The 22,243-nt window shown below is 35.7% G+C and overlaps 4 protein-coding genes across 6 annotated transcripts in view; 2 read left to right on the top strand and 2 right to left on the bottom strand.

Moving 5' to 3' along the window:
* Positions 1-6,425, top strand: part of LOC115452461 (alpha-actinin, sarcomeric) — a 38,981-nt gene extending 32,556 nt beyond the window's left edge. For all 3 annotated transcript variants that reach the window (XM_030181014.2, XM_030181007.2, XM_030181020.2), the window contains 11 exons: positions 235-385; positions 713-898; positions 1,744-1,870; positions 2,161-2,256; positions 2,480-2,668; positions 2,998-3,125; positions 3,470-3,648; positions 3,930-4,052; positions 4,271-4,377; positions 4,819-4,977; positions 5,495-6,425. In XM_030181014.2, coding sequence (XP_030036874.1) covers positions 235-385; positions 713-898; positions 1,744-1,870; positions 2,161-2,256; positions 2,480-2,668; positions 2,998-3,125; positions 3,470-3,648; positions 3,930-4,052; positions 4,271-4,377; positions 4,819-4,977 — 1,445 coding nt within the window. In that variant the 3' untranslated portion in view covers positions 5,495-6,425. The remainder of the gene's footprint in view (positions 1-234; positions 386-712; positions 899-1,743; positions 1,871-2,160; positions 2,257-2,479; positions 2,669-2,997; positions 3,126-3,469; positions 3,649-3,929; positions 4,053-4,270; positions 4,378-4,818; positions 4,978-5,494) is intronic.
* On the bottom strand, positions 6,421-8,034 carry LOC115452484 (uncharacterized monothiol glutaredoxin ycf64-like). Its single transcript, XM_030181032.2, has 2 exons — positions 7,683-8,034; positions 6,421-6,913 (listed from the first exon to the last, which is right to left on the bottom strand). The coding sequence occupies exons 1-2, from the start codon at positions 7,933-7,935 to the stop codon at positions 6,729-6,731; spliced, it is 438 nt and encodes a 145-aa protein (XP_030036892.1). The 5' UTR covers positions 7,936-8,034; the 3' UTR covers positions 6,421-6,728.
* A 542-nt stretch (positions 8,035-8,576) lies between these two features.
* Positions 8,577-10,282, top strand: LOC115452337 (serine/threonine-protein phosphatase 4 regulatory subunit 2). The gene has a single exon (XM_030180838.2). The coding sequence runs from the start codon at positions 8,687-8,689 to the stop codon at positions 10,142-10,144; it is 1,458 nt and encodes a 485-aa protein (XP_030036698.2). The 5' UTR covers positions 8,577-8,686; the 3' UTR covers positions 10,145-10,282.
* Positions 10,283-10,690: 408 nt separating this feature from the next.
* On the bottom strand, positions 10,691-22,139 carry LOC115452336 (probable 4-coumarate--CoA ligase 1). Its single transcript, XM_030180837.2, has 9 exons — positions 21,831-22,139; positions 16,931-17,141; positions 14,962-15,108; positions 14,157-14,357; positions 13,772-13,880; positions 12,848-13,074; positions 12,487-12,665; positions 11,996-12,151; positions 10,691-11,122 (listed from the first exon to the last, which is right to left on the bottom strand). The coding sequence occupies exons 1-9, from the start codon at positions 22,080-22,082 to the stop codon at positions 10,835-10,837; spliced, it is 1,770 nt and encodes a 589-aa protein (XP_030036697.2). The 5' UTR covers positions 22,083-22,139; the 3' UTR covers positions 10,691-10,834.
* Between the last annotated feature and the right edge of the window lie 104 nt (positions 22,140-22,243).

The raw sequence follows: 22,243 nt of genomic DNA, 5'->3' as shown, positions 1-22,243 counted from the left end.
GTTGAGTTACCATTGGGAATTTTTGTAATATTTTAGTATCACTCAAAATTTCAGTTATTAATTTTATTAAAGTTGTTTAGTAATCAGACTTGACAAGAACCAATTTAGGGCTTAACATTTCATATTTTAATACGTGTACCTGCAATTGTTCCTACTCCAATTTGGAATCTTATTTACACATTGAAAATCTTAGTAGGTACAGCCGTTCCTTACTAACAAACTGTATTGTGCTAGGCAAGGAAGAGATGCTCCAATCGCAAGACTTCCGTCAGTGCAAGCTGTACGACATCAAGGCGCTGAAGAAGAAGCACGAGGCCTTCGAGTCCGACCTCGCCGCCCACCAGGACCGCGTCGAGCAGATCGCCGCCATCGCACAGGAACTCAAGTTAGTATCGCACCATCGTAATAGCCGGCAAACAACTTGAGCACATAACCGCGTGTTGTTTGCTGACTATTTAACAGCTATTACGTCTTTAATACATAATATCTAAAAGAGAAGGCTAAATGTTAAGAAACATGAATATGTTTGCATAATAAACTATCTTTTTTTATATAAGCATAGCAAAGTTATTAAATTGCTCCAGATTGTAAATACTGTGAGCCACTAAATGTATTTCCACCTTTACATACCGGATACAATATAGAATATAGTTTAATTAGGCTTTTTAATTAGCTAAAAGCGGGTTAAGTAATAATGCGTTTTGGGTTGCAGCACGTTGGAGTACCACGAGGTGGGCAGCGTGAACGCCCGCTGCCAGCGCATCTGCTCGCAGTGGGACCGGCTCGGCGCGCTGACGCAGCGGCGGCGCGCGGCGCTGGACGACGCCGAGCGCGTGCTGGAGCAGATCGACTTGCTGCACCTCGAGTTCGCCAAGCGCGCCGCGCCCTTCAACAACTGGTAACGATAGCTCTCTCTTTCCCTCTCTGTCTTTCTCTCTCTCCCTCTCTGTCTTTCTCTCTCTCCCTCTCTGTCTTTCTCTCTCTCCCTCTCTGTCTTCTCTCTCTCTCTCTCCCACTCTGTCTTTCTCTCTCTCTCCCTCTCTGTCTTTCTCTCTCTCTCTCCCTCTCTGTCTCTCTCCCTCTATCTTCATTGTCTTTTTCAATTCCATTCTATCTCTTTCTTCTACTTTTCATCTCTATGCTTAATTCCCATCTCTTTTACTCTACTCCAATATTAATGGTATCGCAATGCGCAAGCCTAAAATAATTGATGTTATAATATTATCTCCATACTACAGAACGCAATAATTCTTCGAAGATTTTTTCTATTTCTGTTCTCTACCTTTACATGTTTAATTTAAGCATAAAGAAAACGTGATAGATGTAAAATCGTGACCATGAAATATTATTTTATTCATCATGATAAAGAAACGGTCAGTAAGGTAACAGTACAATAAAAGATTTAATTACCGATAAAACTTGTATCTATTGTAGCTTTCAAAAGTCAGTAAGACACTGCCAATGTTGAACTACCGTAACTTGTAATATTCTATAGCAAAATGATTTCGATGCATCGTGCAATTTTACTAATCATTCAAACCAAATAGCAAAATGCATATAACTAAATATCGATGATTTCTCAGTCTGATACCCATATCAGATAATATCTCTATTATAATCTTAATGCCATAATATGGATAAAAAAAATAATATCAGGTAATCTCGGAAATTACACTTAAAAACGAAAATACATTAAGTACCTGTCCACTCCTTAAACAAAAAGTAACTTAAACATTTAACTAGGTTGGACGGAACCCGCGAGGACCTTGTGGACATGTTCATCGTTCACACCATCGAAGAAATCTCCGGCCTCATGGACGCGCACGCTCGCTTCAAGGCCACCCTCGGCGAGGCTGACAAAGAGTACCAGGTACATAATGATTACATTCATTCATTCACTCTGACATTCATTCGGTCGTTCATTCATTCCGTTTCTATTACTGCGTAGTTTCACTAAAAGGTTCTGATTCTACTAACACCTGGATCTTGCGAGAACTACACTATATCATGGACTCCAATTTAAATCGTCTAGATAATTGCCAAATGGTGGGTATTGTTGAACATTTAATATCTGTAGCAGAGATTGAATAAACGACTGGTATCATAGAAAAAAAATATAAAAAGAAGTGGTTTGAAAAACGTAATTTATTATTATTTCAGGCGATAGTGAACCTGGTACACCAAGTCGAGTCGATTGTTAAGCAGCACCAGATCCCCGGCGGCTTGGAGAACCCCTACACCACACTTACAGCCCACGTGAGTATTCATAGTGCTGGCCTTTTTTGCATCGTAGCACACGCGTACCTAACTGTCATTGTAAAACACTTTTTCGAATATTTCTTAAACAAAATCGTTTAAAAATTTCTAAATCTGTTTTTTTTATTTAACTGTACGTTCATAGTTAAACCTTAAATGAGTTATCCCTTTAATAAACCACACGATTTTATTCGAAATATTCATATAAATATTGTTGATCCAGGAGCTGAACCGCAAGTGGTCCGACGTGAGGCAGCTGGTCCCGCAGCGCGACGGCACGCTCGCCGCCGAACTGCGCAAGCAACAGAACAACGAGACGCTGCGCAGACAGTTCGCGGAGAAGGCCAACGCCGTCGGGCCCTGGATCGAGCGACAGATGGACGCCGTCACCGCTATCGGCATGGGACTGCAGGTAACTCACAGGACTTGGCTGATCATATACACAGAAAATTAAGCGAAAAATATTTCTGCTCCTTTGCCAATTCTCTTTCCTCCTCCTCCTTAAATATCAGCAACATCACCATAATTATTAAGTTTAGATATTTATAATACTGAGGACCATGAAAAAAAAACATCCTAGCGAATTACATCAGGGAATATGGTTCAAATAACAAAGTACATAAGCTATTCCCATTGACGGGATCATGTTTCTTTGTAATCAATTATAAACTAGTCGCCGTGCCAAGTACCTACAATTGTAAGGAATTATACGGACAAATAAACGTGTGATTTTTATTCTAGGGCTCTTTGGAAGACCAGCTCCGCAGGCTCAAAGAGTACGAAGCCGGCGTGTACGCGTACAAACCACACATCGAAGAGCTGGAACGTATCCACCAGGCCGTGCAAGAGGGCATGATCTTCGAGAACAGGTTCGATAATAATCACTTTGTATTTCTATTACGACATAATATTAAGTCCTTAAAAATGCTAGGCATATCTGTAAAGGATGAGGCAGAGGGCCTGTCAAGAAAAGAAAACATTTTATGGTATGGCAAAATAACAAAAAAACGACGTTATAGCCGAGTCGAATTATGAGGTATCGATGGAAAATTGTTTTCTCGCGTCTACCTCGATAAGCTCCCAAGCACCCATCGGGTGGTGTTAAAAATATTATCTACATATTCAAATATTTTAAATTTTCAAACGCAATATCTATTAGAGTCCCCCACTTCATACGTAAAATCTCATAAGCTAATATGAAACTTTTATCCAGATATTCGCAATACACAATGGAGACCCTGCGCGTGGGCTGGGAACAGCTGCTGACGTCCATCAACCGCACCATCAACGAGGTGGAGAACCAGATCCTGACGCGCGACTCCAAGGGCATCACACAGGAACAACTCACAGAGTTCCGCGCCTCCTTCAACCACTTCGACAAGAACCGCACTGGTAATGCTAATAACTTTCGTGGTTTCGACCGTATAAAGTTTTTGAATTATATAAAATGTATTCCAGAATAATCTTGAAATTGAACCTGCTAAGCTAGTCGAATAAGATTCAACCGTTACTTACACCAGATAAATATTACGGCCATAAACAAATATAAATTTCCTTTCACATGAAATGGATCAAGATTTGTTAAAATGTTTTAATGAGTTTTTCTATGTTAAAAAATATTTGGAAACACCAATGAAACATTTTTTGACCTAGACATATTTATTCATTTATAGGCCGTTTGTTACCCGAAGAACTCAAATCGTGCTTAGTCTCCCTTGGCTACAGCATCGGAAAGGACAGACAAGGAGAACTCGACTTCCAACGCATCCTCGCTGTCGTCGACCCCAACAACACAGGTAATTCACAACATGGACGGTAGTCACATCAGTAATCGCAGCATCCTGGCTCTGTAAGCTATGGTTCAGGGTTCGATTCTCAGACCGAAAAAATTTTAACAAGTTTTACCATAATTGAATATAAGGGTGTCCGATTTACCTTTTTGAGAACAGGCTAGATGTTAGGAATATTTTTGATTTTATTTAACTTCATTTGTTTTCATTTAATTGTGTTACAGGATATGTGTCGTTCGACTCATTCCTGGACTTCATGACGAGGGAATCAACAGACACAGACACCGCTGAACAAGTTATCGACAGCTTCAGGATTTTAGCTGGTGACAAGGTAATGAAAATAACGCTTTTTTTTAAATCAACCCTTTTCTAAAGAATAGACTAATCCGGCTCTGATTTCATGTTATATTATACCGAGTATGCTATTTCACAATCTTAGAAGTATGTATACATTTTTTTTTTCATTTCCATGTATATTGAACCAAATTATATTTGAGATATTAACACAATAACGACGTAAGAGTGATTAACTGCTCGGCCACGACAATGGGCTTATCGGCGAAGTGCACGGCGACGCTGTTCGGACGCCACGTACGCTGAGTAGCGACGTCGCTATCCGCATTCTTGTTGCCACTGACGGCGAGTCGTGTTGTTCATACTTCCCAATACGTTTGTTGTTGCCAAAGTCAAGGCCATGCAACGAGCAATTTCCTCGGAAATAATTATAATTGATAGCCACTGCAGTATGTAACTATTGTGTTGCGTGCCGCAGCCGTACATCACGGCGGAGGAGCTGCGGCGCGAGCTGCCGCCGGACCAGGCGGAGTACTGCGTGGCGCGCATGCCGCCCTACCGCGCGCCCGGCGCGCCGCCGCACGCGCTGGACTACATGGCCTTCTCCACCGCGCTCTACGGCGAGACCGACCTCTAGGTACCACGCACCACACACTACACATTTCGCTCCATCTGTATCTCTAAATATCTCGACTGAGACTGGACAAACCCTTGCACTACCAGTGTCATATGAATTGGATATACCCAGCGGCCGATGGCCTCAAAAATCACTAGTATACTGAAGTCAACCAAGGTCCTCTAAATACTAGTTAACATACAATTTTCCAAATATTTTATACTATCAAGCTATGTCTATACTACATCTCCATCAGATCATAGTTTTGTGTTGAAAATATCAAATACAAATAATTTTCCATGTAACAAAACAAATACCATTAATTCTGTAAATATGTTACAAATCAGGTTTTATTCAGAGGTGTAAAGGTTTCAAAGACAACTGATTATCAATTTTATTTATAGCAAAAGAAAACATCTTCCAAGCACGCCCACTGAGGTATTCAGTTTGGCAACTCTCCAGCTGTTTATTTCCACCACTGCCGAGACACCCACTTTTTTTAGGTTTTATAATAGATTCTAATTGTCGTTTTACTCAGACGCAGGTTACAGGAGACATAATCTTGTCATCATCTCCAAGTCATCAGTCAGAGAAGGGCATCAAGGTTGAAGCCAGCACGTCAGGTCACCGCACACGCAACTAACTTACAAGATCAGAGACAGTAAATGGTGTTGGTGTAAAATACCACAAAAATTATTTCTCTTACATTGACCACCCCAAGATACGCCCTAAACTCGGTCAATGTAAATCAAACAATTTTTGTATTGAGTAAAGTTAGTGTTAAATCAGTTTTTATATTAAATGTTATGTGCAATGTTCAAACCAAAAATGCGATTAACTTTCATACCGGACAACTCTTCTCCCTAACATTAACTTTTGGCTCAAATCACGAAAATCATATATTTACAACAACTCTATTTATACATTAGCATTAGGTATTTTTAACTTTTATATGAAATTCTCAGAGAAGTCACAAAAATTTATTTGTAAGATAAAATGGTGCTAATGTTAGGCTTGACTAATGTGTGACACCAAAATAAGACTCATTCACATTGTGAGGATGTTTTTGTTATATTTTTTTATTTATAAGCAAACATTATTTATACAAATCAAATTTTATTACTGCCACTAGTAATTTTTAGTATATCAATGGTAGATACCAGTATGTTTAGTTGTCTAAATTTATAAATGTTGCAGGGAAGTGTCACACACAAATTATTTATATCATAGATTGCCATAGCTTGCCTGCATCTATTTATTTATCATTTTTTATATGATTATTGTTTGTGAGAGTATTTTGGAATGAGTACTCCAATAAAATGATCTGCCATATTTTTGTCTTTTAATATTGACTGTGTTTTAAATTCAAACTATTGTATTAGGATGAGGTATGTAGATTAAGATCAAATTATATGCCCAAAAAGTATACTAACTCGAATGTACAGCTAATTAAATAAAGAGCTCTTAAACAGAAATTCTTTTATTTTGGTAAGCTACTCTAAGTTACTAACCAACAATGTCCCCAACATAACAAAACTAATATATAATTATAACATATTATAAACATTTATACAATTTCAAATACACATGAGAATCTAGTACACATATATTACATAATGAGATATCTGCTTTTAAATACTGTCCATACATACATAATATGTAAATCATAAAAGGAGTCCTTAATATTTATGCAAAAGAGCTACATAAAAGTTTTGCAGCAAGATATATTTTACAAAAAAAAATCTTTATCATATTTAAAATCTAGAATTCAGTTATTTCTGTTCTTCTTTTTTTGCCTCTTCAGCTGTAAGGAGAGCACTTTTGATTCCAACCTTTTTAAGTTCCTCTATAAGTTCACCAGACTGGTGCATCTGAAGCATAATGTCACATCCTCCAACAAACTCTCCATTGATGAACACTTGAGGGATTGTAGGCCAGTTTGAGTAATCTTTAATACCTGAAAATAATAGAATATGTCTAAATCTGTTCTTGAAATGATGAACCCCTAATTTGTGCTACACAAATGCCTAATAATTTATATATATTTTAATGTGATCACTGCTAGGATTGCACTATCAGTAACAATATACGACTATACACTCCCACACTCAAGCCTTATATACTCAAAAGGGTAAGCAGAGGCACAAGTAGTACACCTATTTCCTGCCATGTCTATTCTATCTCATAATAGAGGGCGAGCCTATAGCAAGATCAGGATCTGATACTAAGTAGAAATAACCAATATCACATTGCCCAACCTGGGGATTGAACCCAAAACCTAAGCACTGCAGTTGTACCATAAATATTATATATAATTAAGTATATATATTGTATTATTTGTCTTAATTGTGCAAATTAATAAATCATGGTGTTTTTGTTGAAGTGAGCCTTCTATTAAACAAGTTTTGTTTTTTAAATAAACTAGGTAACATAATTGCTTTTAAGGTTTCTAAATTCTAAAAATAAACAAGTTATGTACCTACTGTTTTTATTGAATATAAATGTGTATGTTCATGAATATTTTATAACATGTTAATTTATTCCAAGATATCAAATTTGAATTTTATTGCGGAATACTATTGAAAAATATTTAAATACTTCCCCGCAAATAATAAGCGCATATCTCAAAGTAAAATAATTATTTAAAGTATGTATATTTGTGAAATTGAAGATGTTTTACTTTTACGTAATTTTGGACCGCAATTTAGGTTAGATTTTGGTACTACCTTGTCTAAGATTTTCATCGGCGAGTACGTCGTGGCTATCGTAGGGCACCGCATGCATCCTCATTATCTGTACTACTGCATTACTGAATCCACACCGAGGCGCATCTGGAACACCTTTCATAAACACTACCACTTTATTATTCTTCACAATGCTATCAATCTTCTCTTTTATACCAGCCTCTGCAAACGATCTATATGATAGCTGAAAAGCTTTGTTTATAGGGACAAAACTTCTTCTAAATAATAAATTCATTGTTACAAAATGAAATTATGGTATTTAAATAAAATATTTGGTACGACTTGCGTTTGTTTCGTTCACAGTCGCTACTTCAGGAAATGTCAGAAATATCATTATTTTGTCTGTCAATGTCAAAATACCAGTTGACATTTTAACTAGTGATAAGCGTAATTGATTGATTCCCAACAATTTATTATGTGATGAATCGCTTAGCTCACAGTAATTGATATGCCGAAATTAGAAATTATCCATAGATTTTTATAACAGGAAAGGTTTGTCAATGTCTTATAGGAAGGGGAACAAGCCGCGAATAACACTTAGTATATCATAAATATCAAATAACTCCTATACGGACTGCTACATCGACTATGCGCGCCCTATCACTTGTTTACACAAAAATCCTCTGATTATCTCATTCAGGTCATATATAAAGTTATTTTGTGTTCGTGGATACCCCGCATGCGATATAATGACCACACATAACATCTGAGTTACGGACAGTGAAAATAAGCCTTTATATTATTAAATTTTATTGTTTTGATCATGATTTTTAAAAATAAAATTAATAACGTTACTTTAAAATTATTTGTTCTACAAATTTAATAAAATTTTTAATAGTAACAGTAAAACTGTATAATTCTAACACCTTTGTCACGTTCACTTAAAAACTAACCTAAAAAAAGAAGCATTCCGAAAAGTTATTGTGTGTGCGGTGAACATTGTTTTCTCTTTGATTGTTATAATATTAATAATTCTAGAATTTAAAATGGAAAACGCAGAGGAAATTTACCACTATCTAGAAGAATTTTCAAAACGCAAGCCTAAAGTGATACCGCAAGAACTAAATGAATACTTGGCGTACGTTGCCCGTACCGGTGATCCAGTGTACCAATGGTCTCTTGTAAAAAGTTTGTTCAAAGAGAAATTACTAACCGTCATCACAGAATTCTATGAAACAAGCCCAGGTATCGATATTCCACCTTATCCTAATGTAGATCCTTTTAATTTTGACATAATGAAAAACAGTTTACTTGAACGTCTGGATTCTTTCACATCGGCGCCATTTACTGTACAAAGAATTTGCGAATTACTCACGTATCCACGTAAACAGTACAATCGCGTTGACAAGTTTATGAGAGCCATTGAAAAGAATATTTTAGTTGTAAGTACTAGGGAGCCTGGTGTGCAGCGTCATCCCGAACCAGAAAATGGAGAGCCAGTTGTAAACGGTTCTGACAATAATTCGGAGTACAATGTGGATGTTGAAATGGAAGACATGTCTTGGAAAGAAAATGCTGAGCAACAAACCACTGAACCACAGCCAGGTTCGTCTGATGCACATATTTCTGTAGATGATATTGAAGCAAGACTGAAAGCTAAACAAGATGCAGCAATGGATGTTCAAGAGAAGAGTACAGCTCAGTATGAATCTGTGACACCTCCAGAATTGAATGTTACAGCAGACGAACCAGCGGATATTCAAGAGAAATCAAATGATGCACCACAAAGTTCTACAGCAGATATTAAAGAACATAAGATGGACACTGATAATGTAGATTCAACAGAAAAATCCAAATCAGATACAGATGTAAAATCTGAGGTGGCAGATAATCCTACAGGATTAATTATACCTGAGATAAAAGTTGATGATGTTGATATTACTGAAGAAAAGCTTCGAGCACAATCTGCAAATATGGATAACATTACAGAGCCGAATGTGGAAAAAGAAACATCCGCTGAGGCTGAAAATAAGAATGAAACGCCATCTCAACCTATTATGACAGTTGATGAAAATAGTATGGATTCAAAGGACAAACCAGAAATAAAAATAATAGCTGAAGTATCTTCTTCGAGTGAAGATAGTTCCTCGTCAAGTGATAATATGGATAGTTCTAGCAATTCACCAAAGCCTGAGACACATATCAACACTCATGAGGTAAGCCAAAATGAAAAAAATTCACAAGAAAATACCGAACCACAGACTCAAATAATATTGCCTGTCAGAGAAACTGATCCAAATATTGGAAAAGTGGCATTAGAATCAGACAACTATTCAATATCAGATGTCAATTCCGTTTTGACAGAACCACAGGTTGAAATAACTAAGGTTCAAGATAACACTTCAAATGAAGAAGATAAAAATGCAACATCAAATGAAATAGAATACAAAGAAGAGCAAAAGGATGAAGTATCTGAAAATTCAGATCCTGATAAAAAATCATAAATGATATATTATCACAATACTTAAAATTATAATAATTAATCTGTGACTGTTAGTTTGTAAGTAGTATAATATTTAACAATGTAATATTTGGTCCCAATAAAATGCATTTTTTATGTTCATGATGCAGATTTTTTCAAATACTATTTTGACATATACCTACTTTTAAATGTTCTGTTTAAAAATATTTTTTATTCTAATTTAAAAAACATATTGAATCAATGATAACTAGAAATATTCCATTAATGTTGAAATTACATTTTGACACTGTAACTTCCTTATTATCTTCAAAACTCTATTAAATAATAATTAAATTTGTAATCAATCAGGTATATAATTATATTAATAATATATATCATTATAATTATAATAAAAAGTATATTTCATGTAAGGAAGGAAGCCACCGCTGGCTTTGTGATTAATTAAACATTGATTTATAATGATAGAATTAAATTGGTAAGGGGATTTAATTTTAAATATGGACAATTATCAAAATAAATTTCAGTCCTTGATTTTATACCTAAAACTATGTAAAGAAATAAAAAACCATTGAAAACAAAATAAAAATTCATTTATTATGTCTATATATAACAAATCTTATATTATCACAAGTAGTCCCTATTATTCTAACAACTTTTAAAAGATTAGTCTAACTTTACACTATATACAACTTTAAAAGCTACAATAATACAATCAGTGCTTCCTATTGCCTAGTACTTTGAGCTCGTTCCGCAGTATCTTTCCCGCCACATTTCTTGGAATAGCGTCTAGGAACTGGACTCCTCCTTCAAGATGTTTATATTTTATTAATTTATTTGCAACAGCATCATAGACAGCCTTTTCTGTTAATTTATGGTTGGGTTTAAGTACAACGAAAGCCTTTGGAACCTCCCCGGCGAGGGAATGAGGCACGCCGACCACAGCAACATCTGCCACTTCTGGTAGTTCCATGATTATACTTTCTAATTCCGTTGGTGATACCTGCAATATCAATAAGATATGTTATTCGCTTCTTTCGAAATACCATCTAAGACTAAGATAAGTAATAAGATTTTACTGAATAATGGAAATAGGTGATTTTGGGGAGACGCGAGAAATTTGCGATTTATGCAAGGCGTGTGCAGATATGTGAAAACTTGCAGAAGTTAGCTTCCGCATGGGCTTTTTACCGTGTAAACAATCACGGGAAGCTGACTTCTGTATTAGGAATGTTGCTCGACTTGCAGCGAGTAGCATATGTAGAATTATACTCAGGAGTACTTATTCCGTTAACAGGGGTAAATCAGTTTACAATTATGGGCGTTCTAATCAAAGGACCGCTTTGATAGCTGTACTGCTAAAAGAATTAAATATTTATAAACTATATTGAAATATTCAAGTGCTTGCGTAATACATTGCTAACTGCTAGTTACTTAACTTCCTACGCAATTTGTATCGATTTAAGACTATTTTAGTATCGTGCTCGTAAGGTATCGATTGTTTAAATAATTAATCTCTTATTCTAATTTGACTAGATTGTGTTATTAACATCGATCATTGAATCTAACTTTTGTTCATAATATGATAGACCTCTGTAATATTGCATTCTCGGCCTAATGACAGTATATATGGGAGAACCTAGGTACCTATAATTCCCAAATCGGACATTTTGTGTAGGTTTTTTCAAACACAGTTGGGTCCTAAAAATTTTGAAGATATACACATGATCAATAAAATGAAATCAATTTTATCTACAACATGCTTAATAAATATTGCGCGGACCACACATCAGAGTGGATAAAAACCACGTGGACTAAGATAGTAAACATATAACCACATTGGTGGATAAGTACTACTTAGTTTAATGTATTTTACCTGATTGCCTTTGACTTTGATGAGTTCTTTTGTACGATCAACGATGTAGAAAAAGTGTTCCTCGTCGTAATATGCCACATCTCCAGTATGTAGCCAACCTTCGCTATCCACTGTTTCTTTAGTCGCTGCTTCATTGTTCCAATAGCCTTTCATTACCTGCAAGAAAATGTCCTAATGAGACCTTGGAAAATAGCGACATTGTACCTAAATTTACATATATGACATGCCTGTTTTTCATTAAATATATTTTAGCCGTGATTGTGTTATTTCGTCGTATATAATTCCATTCATCTATATTTCAACTAATGAATCAGTACCTCCAAAACTAAAATGCTTAGTATTAATAAGAGTCGTAGCCTAGATGCCTTTCTATAATCGTAAACGATAACGAGATATATGAGAATGATATATTCTATCGATAAGTCAATCGATTAGAGCACTAAGTTTTCCCATTACGCATTCGATTTTTGTTGATATATCAAACTTTTTACCTGAGGCCCTCTTAGCCATAGCTCCCCAGACTTATGCGGTCCCAGCATTTCGCCCGTAGTAAGAGAGACGACGCGAGCCTGCGTGCTCGGCACCAGTTGGCCAACCGAACCAACTTTCCCATATGGATAGTTGTACGGAGTCAAGAGTGTCACGGGTGAGCTTTCCGTCATGCCGTAACCTAGAAACAGAGGACGTTGTTGCAATTATTTACACTTCTTGTGATTGAGATTTCAATATCATGCGTGAACTTGCAAGAAATTAAGAGGCCGGCATAGTTTTGTCGATTGGTGGGGGATAATTTATCGTTTTTTGCCAATAATTCTTAACACTCCTTGTATGAATTCATTAGTTCTGACCCACCTTGTAACAATTTAATCTCGTCTTTTGTCTTTTCACATTTCAACAAGAACTTCTCCAGCATGCTGTCTGTTGTCGGTGCTGCGCCAACCATGATAGTTTCCACGGATTCCAAGTGGTTCTTCTTTACAAAGGGATGTGTGGCCAGAAAAGCCAGTAGTGAAGGGACTACGAATAAAATAGTCGGCTTGTATTCAACGAGACATTTGATATAGTCGTCTGGTGTGAACCTAGAATTAATATTAATTTCTTAAATGAAGTTTACTTAATATAGACAAAGCAATATAGGTATAGTCAATTTTGCTCTTGACGCCTCATTATTTGGTATTTTATAAGAAATAATTGAAACCCAAATATAGTTGCTGTAGTTTCCAAACCAAGACTATTTAGTGTTTGGAAGTAATCCAATTTTGCCAGTGCACGAAATATTGTCGTCGTGTTTTTTGCTATTGGGCAAAGTTCATGAAACTAAAGTGTAGTATTAATTTAAGTATTGTTTTACCATACAATAAGTAGGTAGGTATATCGGCGCCGACAAATTTCCGATCGTAAATCTCTTTCGCACGAATTAAAAAATCGGTAAAATACTCTGTGAGAACATAATTCTACTTTTATATATATATATATTTTTGGAGCTATAACGCTCTGTACATAGGCCAAAAAAAGATACAAATTATTTCATCAAATAGCTTACAGTTATTTACCTGTTCTGTGGCTTTGCCCCTGAACAGAACTAAGTACTATTGATAATCCTGATTCTTGATCATACATTTGAACCAATTCACATTTTCATCTGCCTACTTCATATTGTATGCTACGTCTACCTATACTTACTAATCATCCAATTGTTACGTAAATCGTGAAACCGTATTTAGCTCTAATGGCGCTCGCTTCTTTAGCAATAGAAAGGTTAAAAATAATTCTTACTTCGGCATCGTGACCACGTGGTAGCCAAGGCTGAGATTGTAATTGAGAATTCCATTGAAACCGTATATATGAAAGAAAGGTGGCACTGTAAGTACAATTTCGTAATTACCTGTGGACAAGATAACATTTTTAGGACCCTAGGTGATTGTTGACCTTTAACTGGTAGATTGAATGTTTGTCGGTACCTACTCTATTATACTGCAATTATCTACAATGTAAACAAAAAATATCATGCGTATCGAGATTCATTTTCTATACTAGTGATATGTGTAGATTGTAGTTTTTAGAAAGCCTATTTTTAATGGTTACAGCCATTTGGAAAAACCGGCATTGTCCTGCTAAACATTAACCCGACATACGAAGCCATAAATAACTTTTAACTTACTTTTATCTCCTTCATTCTTCATCATCTTGGGACACTTGACTTGCTTCAAGTTAGACACCAAGTTTTTGTGAGTCAACATCACTCCTTTAGGCAATCCGGTGGTACCGCTTGAGTAAGGAATCAAACAGACTTCATCACAACTCACTGTTGGGAGATCTGCTTTATGATCAGCCATTAGAAGCGATCGCAAACCGTAAATACCTGTAATGCATAGGACCATAGGTATTTATTTATACCACATAAAAACTACACATAGATACCTACTTAAAAGACATATCAAAACAAATCTAATTAAATTCGTTTAGCCTGTTCTTGTATGGACGTCTTTCATTTAAATATATATAATTCTAATTATGGTAGGTACTTGTTAGTAATTTAAGTACCATGTTTCAATATTGATATTGAATTACTATATATGTATACTTGGATTTTACATATTAGCCGTTGCATCTCTGCCAATCTACAAACTACATGCATACGTAATAGTGTACAATCTGTGTAGCATTGTTGATATTATTATATAGTTGTTCATGTCGGTACAAAATTCACTGCAACGCCTAGATGCAGTGATAGTTGTAAAACAAGTACCAAAGCTTTCATTAGATCCTTGGCTGGTTATTCTACTTCGCGTTAGGAATTTCTAATACTATTGTAACTTAGGTTTACATAAGTTACATACTAGGTATCTATCCCATCTCGTACTATCTACATATCCTACCTTGCATGTAACAACAAAATATTTTAGGTAACTAGCTTCACCAAAATGTCGCGTTTTTGCGACAATATATTTTATGAAGAAACTTACCTTTCTTTTCATCGTCTTCCCCTCCAACCCAGATTGTTCCTTTGTAATCTTTAAGTGATTTGCTGACTTCATTAGCAACTGGCATGAACATTTCAATTGTAGCGATCGCTTTAACGTTGCAATCCGCAAATTGACGTCTCACTTCGTCTGCAAATTAAATACGGGAAACACATTAAATTCCATCGCCAATAATTTTTTTTGGTAACTATAAATTCAAATTAAATACCTTATCGCGTATATGGTATCTTCGACTAAATAATTATTTTATGTTTGAGGATTTTTTTCATCGTAATATATTTGTTTTTTAAATTAAATGTACTTAACATTTCGTTTGGATAAGAGGAAATTAAATCAACCCTTAAGTAATATTCACCATATGAAAATTACACATCTAAAATACATAGGTAAGAATGTAATATAATACAGAGTAGATACTAGGTAGCAGTATATACTAGCAGTAGTAGTAGAAACAATGTTTGTTAACTAGTGGAAGTAACGATTGCGATAGATTTAGATTTGCAGTACACGTGCTTGCATCGACTTACACGTTCACTAGATAATTACACGTTGCAATAAATAGTCGTATGTTTATCTGTATCCATAGCGTGGTCTATATAAACATCGTCTAGTGTAACAGACCTTGGTATCAGCTGAGCGAGATCACGTCTTTAGAAAATGATTACGGTTACGTAATTTTCTGATTCCAACACTTATGTTTTGAATTTGTGAATCATACAAATATATTGCTATATGAACTAACTCATTTACTGTCCTAGTTAAGTCAGCTATTCGACTACTGTACCAAGCAGGTGTTTAACTTATAGGTCATATAGGTAGACAATTGTTTTGCTAATATTGGCTGAATAGACGATTAGGTTTATAATTTTGACGTTATTAATATCTAGGTATTATCACATGCATACTTCAGCGGATAAATAGCTGACGGTAAAGGTGAGCAAATGGGTTATTTAATTCACACAGTAAAAATATTATAAGATAATAGGCATATAATAATGTTGAACTTATTTACAATGAAAAATCTTAATTTTTATACTTCCTCTTGCGTAATTCAACTGAGTACTTAATATGTTTATTCGCCTAATCTCTGACTTTTTTCACCTTATATACAACATATAAAGTATAATATACAAGTAAGTACAGCATTAAATAAAGGGTCATCTATCCATTAAATTCTTTAACCTGACCTCTCTAACAATCTCTATAATATTATGTTTAATAGACCTGTTATGCTATAAAACACCTATTTGTGTGTGTTAATAATATGAACTTTACAGTAAGTAATTTTAGTCTACGTGATTTTTACTTCAGTGACAATTAGTAAGTATGAAGCATCCATTGGAAATAAGTTTAATTAAACATTTTCTCTTGTAAAGTTTTGCATAACCAAAATACAAATTGTTTCTTACTGCCTACGATAACGAGAGAAATTGCCAACTATACCCGCAAGCGAGTTATTTAGGCCATACTGATTAATGATATATTGATGCATCTGTTAGCCATTACAAGATTGAAATGTTACAATAAGGGTAGGCCTAGAACTGCTGTAAAATAGTCCAAGTTTAATCGCTAAACTCCACTTAAAAAAATATGATTCAGATTCAAAATTAATAGACTTGCCTTACGAACACCCTGTAACATTTCGTGAAGATTATTTATCACCCATTTATGCCATTACATAAAACACCGATAGTAGGAAATAGGTTATATTCGAAAAATAAACGTTAAAAGAATTTTAATGAAAAACCCTTTAATTACAACTTATAGGTGTTTTTGTCTCACAAACCTTTGAACTCGTTTGTGTCGTGAGGGCAGTGCAATATCACGCTGTGTTTTATAATTCAGTGTTAGTCTTACTGTTTATGATGCTACTGTTACTTTACCTAGTCGTGTCACTTACTATCATGCGAGCGGATTGCTCCTCTCGTCAGTCATTTGTATAAAAACTTACCAGCTGTGTACAATGGGTTCGCGAAGGTAACCACGAGGCCGGCCCTCATGGCGCCGTGGATGAGCACCGCGAACTCGGGAATATTGGGAAGTATGAGCCCAACACGCTCGCCGGGCTTCATCTTGAGGTGGCCGACAAACGCGTTCGCGCAACGTTCCACCATCATCCGCATCATGCCGTAGTCGTACGAGCGGCCGGTGGATCCACATGTCTGAGTAATACAGAAATGTACAAATCCTTATTGTTAGAATATTGTATGATGTTGATTTTAAAAATACAAAATAATTATCATGTATTGAAATGTGATGAATGCTCTATTTTGGTTGTACGAGCCTATTGGAAATATCTAATAAGAAGTTCTTGGTGTATGCCATTCAGGTCAACAGGATTACTTACCTCAATAAACTAAAACCTTTGCATTTAGTTTTTATATTTAGGTCCTGCTATCGCAAGTCTGCCGTTATATAATCTATATAAGAAAACTGAATTCATTATTAAGTATATTACTTATATTATATATACTGTTTATAATGTGAAAAATCTCTTAGAAGCTATATTACAACACGTCCAGTGCATTTATGTATTTGAATAGTAGAGACTTTCCCGCCCTCAGGCTCACCACTACAATTCCTGTAAGCCAGGATCAGCAGTGGCGCGCATTTTAAGACACCAAGCAATCAAGCTCGGCGAGTCTAAGGGAAAACTAATATGTCATTATCCCGCAACGAAATTATTCAAATAGAAACATAGGGAGGAATTGGAAATATTAATTGTCCACTTCCTTCCATAGCAATGCGGGTGACAAAATCATGATCTAAGGAGGCGTTTTAACATCAAGGATAGGGACGTTTACAACTAGATAAGCTTATAAAGCACCACCGATAAAATTAAAAGAATGGGTCCTATCACACGAGCTGTTAGATTTCATTACAATAGGTCCATGTAGTATACAACCCCAGATGTTATTTGCATACTGTTTAACATGATGTTACGCTCTTCATGCCAGAGACCACACTCCCAAAGTACGTGATGAGCAGATTGTTCAACTCCGTAACCAGGTGTACCTATAGCATGGGCATGCAGGAGAATCTACCAGCCTATATGAGAACAGTTTAACCTTAAAATTACCATGACCGGTAAGGAATTGCGATACACAGTGATCTATTTCTAGCCAAGTTTTAGTTAGGCGATCGCGAACGCACGGAAAGTATTTGAATAGTAGCATTAAATATTGCAACAGGTTCACAGCTATTCGCAACAGGTGTGGGTACGCCGAGTTTGCTCATTGGAAAGCTGAGTTGGGAAGTCAGTGACATTCCGTTTTCCAAACCCCAGGTTGAGCAATTGATGTGGTACAATAATTTTTTTTTAAACCACATTCGTTTCATAGTTACTTTTTGCCCAATGTGACGCTAGCTTCGTTCCCTATTCTATTAGGGGACGGAAATAGCATATTATATTATTAATCTGTGGTCATTCGCTGCACCTTTACCTAACTCATTAGGGTTGTAATCATGAGAATTAAGTATATCCCAAATCCTAACCCTCATGTCTCCTTGCAGGATAGAATCCTCTTGCGAAATGATTGTTCATGAGCGATCGTGGTGTCTCTTCATCAACGGGTACACCTACTTATTTGAATAGGTTACAAAATAAACTTAATTCAAGTCAGTGACTGTACAGTAGGTATATTTATATCTCTATACACACGTCAATGTTATAGATTGCCCTTTATTCGACGTTTTTTGTGTTAGTGACCCGTTTATTTACTAAGTCATTGACCAAAGTCCAGTTTGTTATTGGAATAACACAAACTGTGGCAAGATAAAGTATTTTGGCACGGGATCGCGTCAATGCCACTCTTCTCAGGTAATTAATAGTAAAACATTCTCGACTGTATTACTATATGAAATAAATGTTATTTGAGAATAACGCTGTCCCGTAGATTTATCTACATTACGTTGATATTTCATACTTTGAGACATTTGATAATTTATGTAAATATCGACGGGACATGAAATTACCCAGTTTATCTATAATTTTATATCCATTATCGACGTGCCTTATTACCCGTTAGGTTGTGAGATTCAATGCATTACAGACACGCTATGCGCATAAGAACTATTTTCTTAAAATTGTACTGACGATCAAATATTATCCTTATTAGGTAAGTAGATACAAAGTTTATGTACATGCACTAAATAGTCGTTTAACGAATACTAAAATCATTTTCAGAGGACGTTTTATTACAATAAGATATCGCAATGCATTTTGATTTCGAAACAATAACTAATTGATAGTTAATACCAATTTTATATGATTGCTTGGGCAAAGTCTGATCTCTATCTTTATTAGCAGGGCTTTTACAATAACCTTTACTGATGTTCTGTACATATGTATACTACAAATAATACAATGAACAAATAAGCTAATAAAATTATTGTTTTCGCTGTGCGGCTCGTAAATACCTAATTTTTTTTCGTGCTATATTCTACAACTGCCTACAATAAATTTTCCAATGACCAAAACCACAATAACCTACTATTTCACAGTAATTGTAGCTTAAGATGATACGCATTGTTTACCTACCAACTTCATGAACTGCGATTGAAAATAAATTGTATTACTGATGGTAACTGCTTTTCGAACTGGTGTATTAAAATTTTGACTGAATCTAAACAATGTTTAACATATTTACGTTCACATGATTTTTTCATGTCATTTCTTTACTGAAACGTGATATAATGAATTATGATCTTGATAATAAATTGCTGAAGGTACATTCAAGTACGCTGAAACAGTTCGTTTTCCGACCATGTTCGAACCCGCGACGTCCCGTTGCAGTGCCCTTTTCACCCGCCGCGCAACCAAGGGCATCAAATATTTAGTTTACGTTATTAAGTAATTAATCTATACTTATAATAAATCTGTAGAGAGGTCAATTCTGTACATGAAATATATTTCAAAAATAACTATCAGGGGGTGATTGGGGATCGATACTGATGCCAAAAATGCAATTAGTAAAATTTTTGTCTGTCTGTCTGTCTGTCTGTCTGTCTGTCTGTATAACCGTTATAGAAACAAAAACTACTCGACGGATTTTAACGAAACTCGGTACAATTATTTATCATACTCCTGTGCTGGTTATAGTATACTTTTCATCACGCTACAATTAATAGGAGCAGAGCAGTGAAGGGAAATGTTGGGAAAACGGGAGAAGTTACTCCATTTTTTAAGCTTCCGTCGCGTGTGCAACCTTAATGGTTAAAGCTACATAGAAATCATGTATGACGGAAATGTTCTCCTTAAAATTATGTAAAAAATATCCCACGACAGCATATGTCTATCTTTTATGGTTGACTCACAATGACACGTGTAACTCCCGATAGCTTAGCAGTTCGAAGCTTTCTCATTATATTTGTTTACTAATCTTAGGAACTATCGGTCCAAACTGAAAAATTCTTTTTGCGTTGGATAGCCCTTTATTTGTGGATTGCTATAGGCTATATATCATCACGCTATACCCAATAGGAGCGGAGCAGCAATGGCTAATCTCTGGAACTACCGGTCCAAACTGAAAAAATATTTTTGCGTTGGATAGCCCTTTGTTCGTGGAGTGCTCTAAGTTATATATCATCACGCTATGACCAATAGGAGCAGAGCAGTAATGGCTAATCTTAGGAACTACCAGTTTGAACTGAAAAATTCGTTTTGTGTTGGATAGCCCTTTATTTGTGGGGTGCTATAGGCTGTATATCATCACGCTATGACCAATAGGAGCGGAGCAGTAATGAAACATGTTACAAATACGTGGACAATTTATTAGTTTTGAGAGCTTCCGTTGCGTGCTCTGCGTAAACGGTTAAAGTTATGCAACAATGATGTATGTCGGGATTATTCCTCTTAAAAAGTTCTAAAAAAATATATTATAAAACAAAGTCCCCGCTGCATCCGTTTGCCTGAACGTCTTAAACTCAAAAACTACCCAACGTATTAAGATAAAATTTGGTATGGAGACAGTTTGAAACCCTGGGAAGAACATAGGCTCCCGGAAAACTACTACTTTTATAATGGAAAACTTTAGCCTGAAAAACTTTATAACGCGGGCGGAGCGGCGAGCAAAAGCTAGTTAAATTAATAAGTTTCACAAACAGACTCTTCACTTTTTAAAAACATAATTCAACAATAAGAAGAATTTATAGCTATGATTGGTATGTACTGTTTTAGGGGACTAACATGAAAGCCATAGGACAAGTAAATTTTATTTTCGCTCTAGAAATGTAATTTATTAATTTACAACTTTAGTGAGGAGGCCTATTTCATTTCCCATATTATAAATTATTTTTAGTTAATTATAAATGGTACATGAGAACCTTCGTATGTCTACAATTATGAAATACGATGTATACTTACCTTCTGACTATGATAAGATAATGAATCAGAATATCACAGAGATTCAAGGTTTGTACTTTGTATTATGGTGGGCAGTTTTCCACTTCCCCATTTTTAGCGAAGTACGTCCATGCCAAGTATGTATCCATCCTCAACCTTCACACGACTATTTATACCGTATCAGTACTCACTCCCTACATCCGTATACAATATAGCTCGATGAACTTTGCACTCTATATAATTATTGATGCACTGAACATTCATTTACAGACACTCGGCCGCGACTCGCGAGTAGGTTTCATTGAATATTTATTAAATATTGAATTATTGTAATACAGAGCAATTTTACTGCAGCCATAATTTCTTGTTTGTATTTGTACTTTGTATACGCAAAGAAATTAAAAAAAAAAAACATTTTTAAAGACGCGTTAAGGGCTATGGATGATTCTTTTTTATAATTTTACCATAATTCTATCTTAATAATGTAAAACAGACTTTTATATCTTACCACTGACGGCTTATCGGCCCACGATTCTAAATCCGCAAACACATATTCAGTCAATGTTTCCTTTCCAAGTTGTATTTCACCCCAGGGCGACGTTAGAAATTTACTATCAACCGCCGCCGCTGTCTGAGTAGCCAGACACCTACTCAAAACATTTTGTAACAACGCACTGTTAGATTTCAATTTTTTGCAATTTCTAGTACAATTTAATAACTGCCGTGCAAAATTCCCGCGTAAAACTTTCAAATGGGACATGATTCCGCTCGGTATGTTTTCCCGCGAAACGTTTCAGCGCGAATGTGCGGCCGCGTGTGCATCACCTAGTTTTGGCGCGCTGTACACTCCCGCCGAGGGCAAGGTCCATCCACATCTTTAAACTATTTGTTATGATTATGACGCGGTAACAACAAACGGTT

The sequence above is a fragment of the Manduca sexta genome, chromosome 11 (assembly GCF_014839805.1).
Source record: "Manduca sexta isolate Smith_Timp_Sample1 chromosome 11, JHU_Msex_v1.0, whole genome shotgun sequence".
NCBI classification, from domain to species: domain Eukaryota; kingdom Metazoa; phylum Arthropoda; class Insecta; order Lepidoptera; family Sphingidae; genus Manduca; species Manduca sexta.
This window is presented reverse-complemented; position numbering and strand designations above follow the sequence as displayed.

Excerpts from the sequence above, each read along its gene's own strand:
- LOC115452336 (XM_030180837.2), bottom strand. The coding sequence starts at position 22,082 with ATGTCCCATTTGAAAGTTTTACGCGGGAATTTTGCACGGCAGTTATTA. Across the intron at positions 17,142-21,830 it reads GGGCCGATAAGCCGTCAGTG|ACATGTGGATCCACCGGCCG; the intron begins GTAAGATATAAA and ends TGTATTACTCAG. Across the intron at positions 15,109-16,930 it reads GAACCCATTGTACACAGCTG|ACGAAGTGAGACGTCAATTT; the intron begins GTAAGTTTTTAT and ends TTTAATTTGCAG.
- LOC115452337 (XM_030180838.2), top strand. The coding sequence starts at position 8,687 with ATGGAAAACGCAGAGGAAATTTACCACTATCTAGAAGAATTTTCAAAA.
- LOC115452484 (XM_030181032.2), bottom strand. The coding sequence starts at position 7,935 with ATGAATTTATTATTTAGAAGAAGTTTTGTCCCTATAAACAAAGCTTTT. Across the intron at positions 6,914-7,682 it reads CGATGAAAATCTTAGACAAG|GTATTAAAGATTACTCAAAC; the intron begins GTAGTACCAAAA and ends TATTATTTTCAG.